Consider the following 14,534-nt stretch of genomic DNA (forward strand, 5'->3'; position numbering starts at 1 on the left):
CTTGATATTTCACCATAATTCAAGGGAAGGGATATATTTCCTCAAAGATTTATAGAATTTATATTAATAGTTTACATTAAACAACTAATGAAAAAACATATAATAATAAACATTCAATTCAATGTTACAATTTACATCCATTTCACTAAAAATTTTGAAGGTAAAGAATTTGTTTGGATAAAAAAAAAATCGAAAACATAAGACAACGTTTAAAACCGTTTAAACTGAAACCGTTAATATATGAAACTGCTTATTATATGATTCAATTTTAGTTTTACCTAAAAAATCTTGCACCAAATCGAATCGAACCTTCTACACTGAAACCGAACCAATTAACACCCTTATTCACAACAACTGAAAAATTAAGCATCAAAACTTTATTTTATACATGGTAATGATTTTAAATCAATTGGAATAATACAACATGGATACAGCAGATCAGTGCATCTTTATCAATGGTAGGTACCTCATCTGCATCCTCGAGATTGATTCGAGTTCTTTCCACTGACCCCGGATATCTGCTTTAAGTTGGTTAGAGCTTCCTGAGCATGCCTCTTTGCATTGGCATTACCATGCTTGAAGGCTTCCACCAAAGCCCGGATAAGAGCTTGATTGAGCGAGTGTCGCTGGGTGTGACTGTCTACTCTCAAGGCCCTCTCTACCATCCAAATTGTCCTTTCTTGAAGCTCCCCTGGTCGGACCTCTGTGAACAAAGTGATCACAGCATCAATGACACTTAGCTGTTCAAGTTCATCAATTGCCCTCTTGAGATAATATGGATTATCTGATACAAGGGTGGAAAGAGCTTCCACTGCTGCAATCTGAACATTGGTATCTTCATCTGCCAGAGTATCTAATAGGGGCTTGATGCAATTTCCCTTGAGCAAGCAAAACTGACTGTCCTCCGCACATAGGGCATTGTGAATCGGGCACTCTGCAGGGATCTTAGGTCCTCTTCCAGAAATGGATGTCAAACATAAACAGAACCCATTGGGAGGTGGAGGTTCCAAATCACTGGCTGCCGCAAGTATCCTTCCAGACTCAGACAAGTACTTCAACCCAAGGGCAGCTCTCTGCTTCACCCTTGGCTGTGATGGGTAGCCAAGCTGCTCACAGAATATGGTCAAAAGTCGATACTCTCTAACCATATTCAGGATTGCTGGATCATGGCTTCTTGCATAATGCAGCAGAAGGCCAAGAAACCCTTCCATCATGCTTGATGCGGGCCGAGAGGTCCTCCCGCTAGAGAGATGACACTGCTCTTTGAGAGCAGTGACGGCCCATCTCACAAGACCAGGTCCCAATACTGTTTTAACCTCGTCATCTGAGAGGGGAAGGTTAGCAAGTACACATGCTGCCTCTGATCTCTCTGCATCATTGCACTGGTTGTCCAAAAGCTTGTCTTTGAACAACTGAAGCTTGTTGGAACGTTTCAGCTCATTAGCTAGAACTGAACCCACCCTTTCAGAGAGTATTCTTGTCAGCCTGCAAGCATAAATCCTATGGCCAACTTCTGGGTGTTCAAGAAATGGTATAATAGCCGCGATGCCATTACCTGATTTTATATGAGCAGCCACAGACTCTGCATGAAAAAGCTCTAGTTAGTATGTATATACTAGAAGTGAGTACTACAAAAATGATTTTTCAATATGACGGAAATGTCTTTTTTGCGGCTAAAGAATGTTGTCTCAGAATTTTCTGCAGTAGTTAATAGCAATTATAGATATCAGTAACAAAATGCACTTCCAGGAGGTACAATCTGTAAAGTTTTTGTCTCTGATATGGATGCATTGTAAGTAGATGTATAATGCTGCATCTTATTGCTGGAATAGTCCCATAATCGGTTAACAGGGACCTTGGAGTTGGGCCTATACACTTTGGAGGTATTTCCAGTTATAACCTCAAGCTTTTAAGTAGTGGTAAAATTATTGCAGTCGCATGGCCATCTGGGCCTTCAAATTGGTCTCCCTTATATAGATATGTGGTTTCTACTGTAGTTTTAAGATTCTGACCGTGCATGGGTCATTTTTTATGCACATATCATTGATTTTCCTATTAAAAATCCCTCAGAATCCCATCTTTTGCTGCTTGCTGCCTCACCCAATTGGAGTTTTAACTCCAACATCCACTGCAAGCCTCCATAATAAGATGAGAACTGCCACATATCCCTACAGTTAGTTGTTACTGATCTATTATAGAAGAATCTCATCTTGATTGATCCCAAAGGTAAGGGACCATCATTGAGGCCAAATAAGATTTACCACCACAACAACTGCCCTGAAGTCCCTCTTCTAATAAACAACCAACCCTCCAGTACCCGATGGACCCAGGAATGAGTTTCCCCACCAACCAAAATAATCTAAGGTACAATCGGAAGAATCTAGTAGCTTCTAGCATACAGATGATAGTAATGCAGGATATGCAGTCAAGAAAATCTCAACCTACAAGTAAATGGAGCCTTCAAAAGGGTCAACCCTACTAAGGTGGGGGAGGTAGATAATTTTCAAGAGTCAAGGAAGGAAAGAGTGTTGAGAACATACAAAAGGCAACAGAAAGGTAAAGAAAACAGGATCAAGATGGAGAGGTTATCACATTTCTCTCATCTTTGAAAAATTGGTTTAGAGGGTGATGATCTAAGAACTGTTGTGCACCCTGGACACCGGATATAGCCTCTCTCATTTATTTAACTTGACCCCCCAAAATGTCCCAGAACATGAACTGCCATAATCTACTAGTGATCCCATAACTTCTATTGATACTGCTAAGAGCTCTGAAGATGCAGCTAAGAGTTAAGAATTTTTTTTCCTTCAAAAAAAATAAGTAATAGGTTAAGACCTTCTTTCCTTAAAGAACTCAATTCTTAAAAATAAAAACTTATCAATTAGGCTGAAAATTGCTAGAAGGCTGTCAATGTGATCAAATTATAATAAGTGCAAGCCAAAACAAATCAGACTTCATCTGATGAGATTCTTTCAAAACCTGAATGGATTTTACCATGAAGATCAAAAGTTATCATATAGTAAAAAAAAAAACCATTATTTCTGTGTCATTAATGACATGTAACAGTGACAGTCTAATCATTATAATGTAGTCACTGATGGTTAAAACATCCATTACAACTATTGAGAATGTAAACAACAGAAGAAATGGAAAAAAATCATGGAATCGAAAACCAGTGGATTTTAAGTTGAAAGGCTAAAATATGTAGAAGGACCATTCAAGTCGAAGAAATATCATGGAGAAAGACCCCAATTCCAGTACCCTTGGTCCCCCAACCAGACTATTCATATGTCCAGTGCTCTTCTTCAGCAAGGTCTGTGGAAAAGAAATAAATACTTAATAAGGAATCAAGAACCATACCTGATGCTTGAGGAGAGGATGCAATTCCGTTAAGGATCTGGAGAATTGCAACTTGACATTTTGGGGATCCAACAGATAGAAGCCCCAAAAGACTACAGACAATGGTTTCTGACTGCATTGACTCTCCATCTTTGTCAGCAGATGCTAATTCCCAGTGTCCAGGTTGTGAGACTACATTTGCTAATGTCAATGCTGCCAATTCTTTCAAATCTGATGGCGCATCTCCAAAAAGAATCTGAGTAAGAGCAGGAAATACTGCAGAATCAACGAGGATAGTAGCGTTATCATCCAAGGTCGATAAATTATACAATGCTTTCAAGCTTGGTGTTCTTTCCTCTGGCTTTAATAGCATCTCAACAAATATCTTAGCGCCTTGCCTTGCAATTTGTTCTTTACCACTATTTGTCAAAGTCATCCTCCCCACCAATGATGCCATCTCCATTCTAACATCACTGGTACCTACATAAGAGAAAACCGCAGGTTTGAGTTAAAATGATGCAGGATAAAGCAAAGAATGCAAACTGTGTCAGACGACAGAAGTTTAGCTAGATTACTTGGGTGTCAGGGAAGGAAACGAGCGAGAGAGAGAGAGAGAGAGTTGAACTCTCAAAAAGTTTGTCCATTTATAATATTACGGTGTGCATATACATGTGACATCTTTACTTCTTTTTTTATATTTAACAGTTCGAAGAGCTTAATTAAGAACCTGAAGTATGGGTGAACGAAATTTTCATAGGCTTTTCATTCTAAACAAGTAAACATACAGAAAAATTAAGAGGGTAAGTGAAAAGGAAAAGGTGGAACTCTCACATAGCTCCCATACATTATATTAAGGTATGCATATAGACATGATAATTTTTCTTTTTCTTACTTAAGATTTTAAACATATAATAGTTAGAGGAGCTCAATAAAGAATGCAAAGTAAGGCTAACAAACATTCGTAGCCTTACCATTATAAACACGTAAATAAACAGCTACTTCCAGAGCAAGCATTACTGGATTTCTACTTATAGTATTCTTCATAGTTCGAAATTTCAGTCAAAACGGTTATCTCAGTTTTGGCCAGGTCGAAAACCACTAGTGACTTTGACAGTTTTAAAGGTTTCAGTCAAAATTTCAACAAAATGACTGAAACCGAAACGGTACAATGTCTTATATAAAATGCCACATTTTGCTTGAAATGGTCAAACTTGTGCAATGATTTCCAATTTATGGTTATTCATTCCTATTGCATACTTCATTTTTATTGAATGGTGTATGTTATAGGACTAAATTAAGTGTAGAATAGGCTAAATAAGGAAAAGGATACAATAGGCTACAACATATACTAGCAACCTCAGGTCTGAAGCCAAACTACAACTATGGGGTTTTTTCCCCCAATCTAATGAATGTAACATCTGTAAACATGGTAGGGAAAACAAGAAGTTCAGGGAAAATTCCATCATTTAGCCTCCGAAATGGCTATTTTGAGTTGACCTGCAAAGTGGACCAAATTTTGATCACATTTCACAGATCTCGACGGTATATTTCAGTTTGAACAAGGTCGAAATCCTGTTCAAACTAAAATTTGGAGGAATGCTTGGTCTGTCAATATGACAGCCCCACTTTATTTATAATAAGTGATATATAGGTACAAGTACTATAACACCCCTATGGACAGTTTACCCTTATACCCATATTTACACCCATATTACAACAGGAACCTTGCTATTCTTATATAAAAAGGAGCAAGATAGTGCACAAGGCTCCCACCACTGCAGGTTCTGGGAGGGGGAAGGGTACGCAACCTTATTATTCTTATATATAGCTGCAAAATCAGTACTAAACTCAACTCAACTCAACTGAGCCTTGTGCCAAATGAGATACACGAATCCTGTTTTCCCACCAAGGATTTCAGGCTCAGACTTGGGGATCGGATACGATTCCGAGACAACTTGGTCATAACTCAGCTGACTCAGCCTGAACCCAGGCAGGAATGGACCTATTTCAAGGGAGTTATCAAATGGATCAGTGAGTCAACTGGATCAGACCTGGCTCATCCAATCTTAATCCCTAAATCTATGTTTCTACATTAAACTCTAATTAGGCGATCTTTTTCATTTAATCTTAAGCTGTTTATGTCTTTTAACATAATTTCTCCCTGTCATTAAGGCTTTCCATTGTTCTTCTAGCCCCTCCAATCTGAACCACATCACTTTTCTTTACTGGTGCATTTAGAGACCTTTCTTCCATATGTCCATGCCACCTAGAATGACTTTCTCTCAACTTAACATGTATTGGAGCTACTCTTAAATTACCTCTAATGTGTTCATTTCTTCTTTTATCTTTTTCTGATCTTAGAACAACAATAACTCAGCCTTATCCCAACTAAATTGGGTCGGCTACATGGATCCTAGCCCTCCAATCATCACTCTTCGACGTCATACTTGATAAAAGGCCTAAGCTATGCATGTCTTTCCTCACCACTTCTCCAAAGGTTATTTTATGTCTGCCCCTAGCTCTTCTAGATCCTTAAATCTGAATTAAGTCACTCATCCATAGTCTATACTGGATCATCGAAAGGCCTCCGTTGAACATGGTCATGCTACCTCAAACGACTTTCTCACCTCAGCTACATTAATATTATTTATATGTTGTTGCTTTCCTGCAGAACATTCAGCTCCATTTATTGATGGTCTTAAGCTGTCCTAAGAAATTTGCACTGAGTTTTAATGGGATGTGTCAATCACACTACCCCCACAAGCACCTCTCCACTTCATCTTCCGTGGCCAATTCATGTGTAACATCTTCCTCAGTTTCTCCTCTATTTATGTTGAAATCTAGGTATCAAAAGGGTATCACTTTGCGGTATCTCTCTATTGTCAATTCTAACCACTCCAATTTCGGTCCTATTTTTGATAAAGTAAGGTCAGTATCCCCCCTCCCCAACCCTCTTCTTGTTCACATAGTCATTAGACTAGCATCCTCAATCCTACACGTAGATGTTGGCCTAAGATTAGGTCATCTAACTGGATAAACAGCACAGAAGAGGATTGGAGTGTGCACCTATGTCTCATTGATGCATCACCATAGGATATATGGCATGCCATCATCAAGCAATACAATCACTAAAACGTATGTTTGGAGATGTGTTTTGACACGTGCAAATAATATTTCCAGACAGCAGAAAAATTTCAAACATTCAAGGTGAGACTTTTCCTCTTTCTGGTTTTTTAGGGCATTCCTTTTCATTTAAAAAAAAAAATTATCTGGGGGGCTGCAGGGACTGGACTTGAGCCATGATCTAATGGTTTCATGCAGTATGTTCAAGCATTTGAGTTACAACATTGAGCCCAAAATTGTTAAAATTTACTTAGATTGTGCATAAAATACGAGTTTACATGTGTTTCTAACGCATAAATATACAAAAATTACCACAAAACATACCATGACATAGTCGAGTAAGTAAAGGCTCAAATCTTCCTGCTGCTGCTAAATGCTGAACATTTTCCTCCACCTTTTCCATCCGCTTTAAGATCTCCTCTGCTATGTTAGATATTGCAGGGTACTCCAGATTTCCAGCCATGCTGGAGAGAAGAACCAGAGCTCCTTTCTCCGATGTCATTTTTGCACAATAAGCTTCATCACTGGAGAATTCAAGTAATAACTTCACAGCATACTCTTTCTCTTTCTCTGAGCTCCCAATAAGACTATGTATAGCCAACCTAGTAGTCCCTTCTTCAAGCATTTCTTCCTAAAAATGATGCATCAAAACTTCTATAATAAGAAATGGTAATCTTACTATAATTATAAAAACTAATATGATTAAATAATTTCAGGAGGGATTTTAAGTTGATTATAACTAAATCGTAGAAACTATATTGATGGGGACATCAAGGTGTACAGCCGGAGGAAGAAGAAGACCCAACCACACATTCCATCTTTGTAGTTGGAGGATTAGAAGAAACAAGAAAGAAGAAGGAAGAAAGAAAAAGAAAGAAGAAGGAAAGAGAGGAGTCGAACCAGCCTTTCCAGCGCTGGGTTCGACCCTCTTTGTCCTCCCATTCAGAAGATCTTGTGGACCCCACCAAATATTTTTTTGTTACTTTGCTTTAATTCTAGTATTATTTGATTGTTTTAAATAATTAGGAAACTAGGACTTCTTTCTATTGGTTTATTAGGTAGTTTATTATTTCAAGTAATTGAGTTTCTAAATATCATTTTTTTTTATTTTTGGAAGTTTATTTCTCTTTAAGTGTAATGCCATTGGCCATCGTTTTTAGTCAATGAAAATTATTATTGAAAGAAAGCCAAAAGTTGTTGCCCCTCTCTCACGATTTCTCTCTCTCGCCTCTCACTATTTCCCTTCTTTTCTCGATTTCTTTCTCTCTTTTCTCTCTCGTTAGTCCCCCTCTCTCGCTATTCTCTCTTTCTCCTCATCCCTCTCTCTCTTTCACTTCCCTGTTCTATCAATTACTGTTCTGGTTTGCTGCGGTTACTGAGTATTGCAGATTGGAGATCAACTCAGTTGCAAAATCTTCATCGGAATGCTGCTGAACATTCAGTCACCAAACTGGAATTTTTCCTTCATTAAATAAGGTGGACTGCATTTTTATTTTTGAGGCCCATAAATGCTTCTTTTCTCCTCAGACTTGGACAGCAGGTAGGTAATGAAGGAACTGAACCTTCCCATTCCCCCATTGTTACCTTATTATTTGCTTCATCCACTTCCGTTAAACCCCCCCTTTTTAGCCCATTGTTTGACCTTTATTTGCCCACTGTTTCACCTTAGAAGTTGCTGATTTTCTTAATACAAGCATGACTGGTTTTGGAACATATAACATGGGATTCTTATCTATCTTGGGTGCTTAATAGGCTAGTGTTAGAACCTAACTTTGCTTGCCGCTATGTTCCCTACCACATATTCCCCCTTAACGCTTGAGTGAGTTTTATGTGTTTTTCTTCTGAAACTATTATTGCTCATTGTTACATTGCTCATTAGTCTCACTTTATTTTGCATGTCAATCTTGTTTGCTGAGTTTCTCTTATCTTGTCCAACCCAAGTCCCTTAAGTTTACCCTACCTAGTTAGCTAATCTTGTAGGAAACCTAATCACCTAAGAACCCCCTACATCATCTTGGTATCAGAGCGATGGTTTTGTCTAGGTTTAAGGTAATTAGGTACTGTTGACCATTGTTTACATGTCTTACCTTTAGAGGTCTAGTCTCCATCACAATCTGTCCGTAGTTGAGTCTGAGTTAAGAGAGAGTTACCATAAGTTGGAAGGCACCCTTTTCTTCCTTAGATTGGGGGGACCAAATAGCATTAGACGTTATTACCTCCAAAAGCACATACTTGAGAGGGAGATTTATGACCTCAAGATTGAGAGGGCTAACTACCTGTCTCAACTGGAGATTCTGAGTAGACCTTGAGTCTTTGGTGGCAACCGTACCTTGGCTGCCCATCTCCTTATGTCCACTCGCAGTGGTAGAGCATACCAAATTATGTTTGACCCTCCTAGCACTTCCACCCAACCTGAGCAATTGGCTGAATTCATGAAAGCCATCCAAGCTACCCTCCAACCCAACCAAGCTGTACATGAGGCACAGGCTGCCCATCTCCAAACCCTTACCGATAAGTTGGCTACCCTCGAGACAAGTGCCCAAAACCCTGATGGACAGCAAGGCCGTAACACAACTGGCACTGAACCTAAGGACAGAGAACTTAACCCTGAGGAAATGAACGAGAATAACCACATTGATGGTTATGACCAGATAGGGGAGACCTTCCAAGGCCTAAGGCGTGGCAAAGGTCAGGGTAGGGGTCGAGGACCACCGCCAAGACACCATACCCAATATGGAGATGATGAGGGTTATAAGCATCATGATAGGGGCTTTGATGTCAGACGGATGATTAAGGTAGATGCCCCTACCTATGATGGTCAGATTGATGTTAGGATCCTTCTGGATTTGATTAAGCAGATGGATAGGTACTTCGATTTTTACGATATGCTAGAGGAAGTCCGCTACCGATTTGCTAAGTTCAAGCTTGTCGGAGCTGCCTAGGACTTTTGGATAGACCTAGAGTACCAAGAGGACCACCTAGGACTTAAGCCAATCACCACTTGGGTAGAAATGCAAGAGAGGCTCAAGAGGAAATTTTTCCTATCACTTATAGGCTCCAGTTGTTGAATGAAATGAATATCCTAAAACAAGGAAAGTTGACTGTGACCGAATATATGAGCAAGTTCAATGAATTGAAAATTAGAAGCCGTATTCAGGACGATGTTGAGCAGGCACTATCCAAATTCCTTACTAGGCTCAACTCCGAAATTCAGTCTCGTATGGCACCCCACCTAGTGCGAGACGTTCTACAGGCCTTCAGGATAGCCCTTGAGGTAGAATCCTCTATGAGAACTTATTCTCAGAGGAAGAGCTTCCAAGCTAGGGAGTCCCAATTTAGAAAACCACCCCAAGGCTCAACTGGATTCCCAAAACCCCCTGCTGCACCACAGCGTCAATTTGACAACAGGGGTAAAGGAATTTTGGGAGAAGCACCCAAGAGTAGTGGGCAACAACAGTGCTTCAAGTGTCGCGGGTTTGGTCACTTCTCCAAAGAGTGTCCCAATAGGAATCTTTATGTAGAAGAGCAGACTCCTGAAGAAGGTGACCAAGAGGGTCTTCAGGACTATGAGTATGAGGACCATAGACCAGATGAGACCATATCTGATGAGGATGCCGAGGAGGCCGGTGACCTCAAGCTCGGTGTTGTGCAATGTATGGTCTCACAACCTAGGAGTAGTGATGATTGGCGGCGAACTAACATTTTCATCATTTACACATGTCATCAGGGTAAGAATTATCACGTCGCTATAGACAGCGGGAGTTACATGAATGTGGTCGCTAAGAGCGTTGTTGCTCTAATAGGCCTCAAACCTAAACCCCACCCCAAGCCTTGTAAGGTTGCCTGGGTAGATCAGTCCATCATCCCCGTTAATCTAAGGTGTCTAGTTCCCCTATACTTTGCAAGATATAAGGATCAAGTGTAGACTGTGGTGTGATGTCCTAAAGATGGATGTTGCCCACATCATCCTAGGTAGACCCTGGTTATATGACCGGGATGTCACCAATTATGGGAAGTCTAACACCTATGTTTTTAAGTTCAAAGGGAAGAAGATTAGACTGACCCCCAGTGCCCCTAAGGAAGTAAGGATTCTAGAACACAAAGGAAGAACATCCAAACACACCCCCACCAAAACACTCAACATTCTAAATTAACAACAATTTGAAGGAGAGTGCCAAGAGTCAGAGGTGATTTATGCTCTAGTTGTCGTACAGAGTAATACCGATAGGTCACGCTTATTTACTGAGGCTCCTAAAGAAGTACAACCGGAATTTGAGAGGTTATTCCCTGAGGAGCTACCTGATGAGTTACCGCCTATGCGTGACATCCAGCACGCTATTGACTTAGTTCTAAGGTCCTCTCTCTCGAACTTACCCACTACCGAATGAATCCCAAAGAACATGCTGAACTCAAGCGGCAAGTGGATGAATTGTTACAAAAGGGATTCATTAGGGAGAACCTTAGCCCATGTGCAATACCTGCCTTGCTCACACCATAGAAAGATAGCACCTGGCGTATGTGTGTTGATAGTAGGACCATCAATAAGATCACTGTCAAGTATAGGTTCCCTATCCTAAGGCTTGATGACATGTTGGATATAATGGCCAACTCATCGATCTTCTTAAAGATTGATCTCAAGAGCTGGTACCACCAAATTCGGGTAAGGCCTAGAGATGAGTGGAAGACAACCTTCAAAATGAAGGATGGCCTTTTCGAGTGGTTAGTCATGCCTTTTGGCTTGTCAAATGCACCTAGCACCTTCATGAAGATAATGAATCAAGTGCTTCAACCATTCATTGGCAAGTTCCTAGTGGTTTACTTTGATGATATCCTCATCTATAATAAGACCCCGTCTTCCCACTTGGATCAATTACAGAAGGTTTTTCATATGCTCTTACAAGAGAAACTCTATGTCAACCTCAAGAAGTGCACCTTCATAAGTGATCAAGTCATCTTCCTAGGATTTGTTATACCAACTTAAGGAGTATCTACTGACCCTAAGAAAGTGAGAGCGATCGTAGATTGGCCTAAGCCAACTAATGTCCATGAGGTACGAAGCTTTCATGGCTTAGCCACTTTCTATAGGAGGTTCATTTACTGGTTTAGTTCCATTATGTCTCCTATCACAGATTGCATAAAAAAGGAGTTTCAATGGACAAAGAACGCTACGAAAGCCTTTAATGAGATTAAAAGGCTTATGACCGAGGCCCCAGTCCTACGCCTCACAGATTTCTCTAAGGTCTTCGAAGTAAACTATGATGCATTTGGTATTAGAATAGGTGGTGCCCTAGGGCAAGAAGGACACCATGTTGCCTACTTTAGTGAGAAACTTAATGAAGCAAGGCAACAATATTCCACATACGACAAAGAATTCTATGCGGTTGTCCAATCATTGCGCTATTGGCAACATTACCTTCTACTGCAAGAATTCGTGCTATTCTCTGATCACTAGGCTCTGAGATACCTGAGTGCCCAAAAGAAACTAAACCAGAGACATGCTAAGTGGGTCGAGTTACTCCAAGAGTACACCTTTGCAATCAAGCATAGACCTAGTGTAGAGAATACCGCTACAGATGCACTAAGCCAGGTAAACATGTTCCTCAGTCGCACAAATGCTAAAAGTAGAGCTAGTGTGTTGCTCCAGACCATGAGTGTAAAGGTTATAGGATTCGAGTGGGTCAAGGACTAGTACTTCGTCTGTCCTGACTTTAATGAGCCATTCACTTCCTTGAGTGGAGGTAACCTTGTCAGTCGCTCAGACTACCTACTCCGGGAGGGTTTCCTTTTTAAAGGAAGCAAGTTGTGCATTCCCAAGACTTCACTCCGAGATTTCCTGATCTGGGAATTGCATGTTGGGGGAGTCGCTGGCCATTTCGGTCAAGATAAGACCATCACCCTCGTTGAGGACCAATTCTTTTGGCTAGGACTGAAGAGGGATGTTGCTAGAGTTGTGAGTCAATGTAGGACATGCCAAACTTCCAAACAACAAAAGAAAAACACAGGTTTGTACACTACCCTACCCATTCCCCATTCCCCTTGGCAAAACCTTAGCATGGACTTCGTGCTTGGTCTGCCAAAAACTTCAAGAGGCCATGATTCTGTTTATGTGGTTGTAGATAGCTTCTCGAAGATGGCCCATTTCATCTCATGCTCTAAAACCTCTGATGTGTCCATAGTAGCCAAACTTTTCTTTAACGAGGTTGTCAAGTACCATGGGTTACCCCTCACCATAGTGTCCAATAAGGATGTTAAGTTCACCAGTCATTTTTAAAGGACCCTATGGCGGATGATGGGCATTAAGCTCTGCTTCTCTTCAGCTTTCCACCCTCAGATTGATGGCCAGACTGAGGTTGTCAATAGGAGTTTAAGAAACTTGTTGCGTTGCCTCATAGGAGAACACCTTACCAGTTGGGATCGAGTCGTTAGCCAGGCCGAGTTTGCATATAATAGTTCTAAGAACCATACCACTGGTCTGTCCCCCTTTGAGATTTGCTCAAGATACCAGCCTCGAGCACCCATAGACCTTGTCCCAGTTGTGTCCAGTTCTAGGACATCCCCGTCAGCCAAGTCTTTTGCTCAGCATATACATGATTTACATGCAGGTATAAGAAGACAGATACCACTGAGCAACGAGCAATATAAGTTGAAGGCAGATGTGCACAGAAGGCTACAATAGTTTCAAGAGCGCAATATGGTGATGGTTAGAATTAAGCCGCAAAGCTTCCTTAGGGGAAAAGCGAGCAAGTTGTATGCTCGTAGCACAGGTCCGTTCAAAGTACTCAAGAGGATAGGTGCCAATGCGTATGTTCTTGACCTTCCAGCTAGCATTGAGATCAGTAATTTTTTCAATGTTGAAGACCTTGTCCCATACCATGGTACCTCTACCATTACCCCTTTCTATCTGATGACTTTGAGGACTTCCCCTTCACCATTGATGAGACTACTGAACCAAACCAACCACTTCCCCCCACCTTATTACCACTTGTGTCTAAGGTCACGAGACGGACTGAAGAAGTTGAGGAAATCCTTGATGAGAAAATTGTGTCCACACGCACCAGAGGTTCTAGAGAGTTCTTGGTCAAGTGGCATGGACGACCGGAGATTGACAACACCTAGATCACATTGCAAGAAATCCAACAACTCAACCCAAACCTACTTGAGTACTACCTGAGCCGTAATTCACCGGAGGTGAATTCTTCCAAGCCGGGGAGAGTTGATAGGGACATCAAGGTGTACAGCCGAAGGAAGAAAAAGACCCAACCACACATTCCATCTTTGTGGTTGGAGGATTAGAAGAAACAAGAAAGAAGAAGGAAGAGAGAAGAAGGAAAGAGAGGAGTCGAACCATCCTTTCCAGAGCTGGGTTCGACCTCCCTTTGTCCTCCCATTCAGCAAATCTTGTGGACCCCACCAAATATTTTTTTGTTACTTTGCTTTAATTCTAGTATTATTTGATTGTTTTAAATAATTAGGAAACTAGGACTTCTTTCTATTGGTTTATTAGGTAGTTTATCATTTCAAGTAATTGAATCTCTAAATATCTTTTTTTTATTTTTGGAAGTTTATTTCTCTTTAAGTGTAAGGCCATTGGCCATCGTTTTTAGTCAATGAAAATTATTATTGAAAGAAAGCCAAAAGTTGTCGCCCCTCTCTCACGATTTCTCTCTCGCCTCTCACTATTTCCCTTCTTTTCTCGATTTCTTTCTCTTTTCTCTCTCGTTAGTCCCCCTCTCTCGCTATTCTCTCTTTCTCCTCATCCCTCTCTCTCTTTCACTTCCCTGTTCTATCGATTACTGTTCTGGTTTGCTGCGGTTACTGAGTATTGCAGATTGGAGATCAACTCAGTTGCAAAATCTTCATCAGAATGCTGCTGAACATTCAATCACCAAACTGGAATTTTTCCTTCATTAAATAAGGTGGACTACACTTTTATTTTGGAGGACCTTGAATGCTTCTTTTCTCCTCAGACTGACAGCAGGTAGGTAATGAAGGAACCTTTTTAGCCCATTGTTTGACCTTCCCATTCCCCCATTGTTGCCTTATTATTTGCTTCATCCACTTCCGTTAACCCC

At 40.7% G+C, this 14,534-nt stretch overlaps 1 protein-coding gene and 1 long non-coding RNA gene across 2 annotated transcripts in view; one reads left to right on the top strand and one right to left on the bottom strand.

Moving 5' to 3' along the window:
- Positions 1 to 272: 272 nt before the first annotated feature.
- LOC122084830 (U-box domain-containing protein 44-like) overlaps positions 273 to 14,534 on the bottom strand; it is a 24,126-nt gene continuing 9,864 nt past the window's right edge. Inside the window, exons 4-6 of the mRNA XM_042653255.1 lie at positions 6,787 to 7,093; positions 3,361 to 3,819; positions 273 to 1,582 (exon numbers count right to left, since the gene is read on the bottom strand). Coding sequence (XP_042509189.1) covers positions 468 to 1,582; positions 3,361 to 3,819; positions 6,787 to 7,093 — 1,881 coding nt within the window. The 3' untranslated portion in view covers positions 273 to 467. The remainder of the gene's footprint in view (positions 1,583 to 3,360; positions 3,820 to 6,786; positions 7,094 to 14,534) is intronic.
- The window catches only part of LOC122085188, a 4,714-nt gene continuing 4,065 nt past the window's right edge, over positions 13,886 to 14,534 (top strand). Inside the window, exon 1 of the long non-coding RNA XR_006142038.1 lies at positions 13,886 to 14,440. This is a non-coding gene — a long non-coding RNA (uncharacterized LOC122085188). The remainder of the gene's footprint in view (positions 14,441 to 14,534) is intronic.

Source organism: Macadamia integrifolia, chromosome 7 (assembly GCF_013358625.1).
Source record: "Macadamia integrifolia cultivar HAES 741 chromosome 7, SCU_Mint_v3, whole genome shotgun sequence".
Taxonomy (NCBI): Eukaryota; Viridiplantae; Streptophyta; class Magnoliopsida; order Proteales; family Proteaceae; genus Macadamia; species Macadamia integrifolia.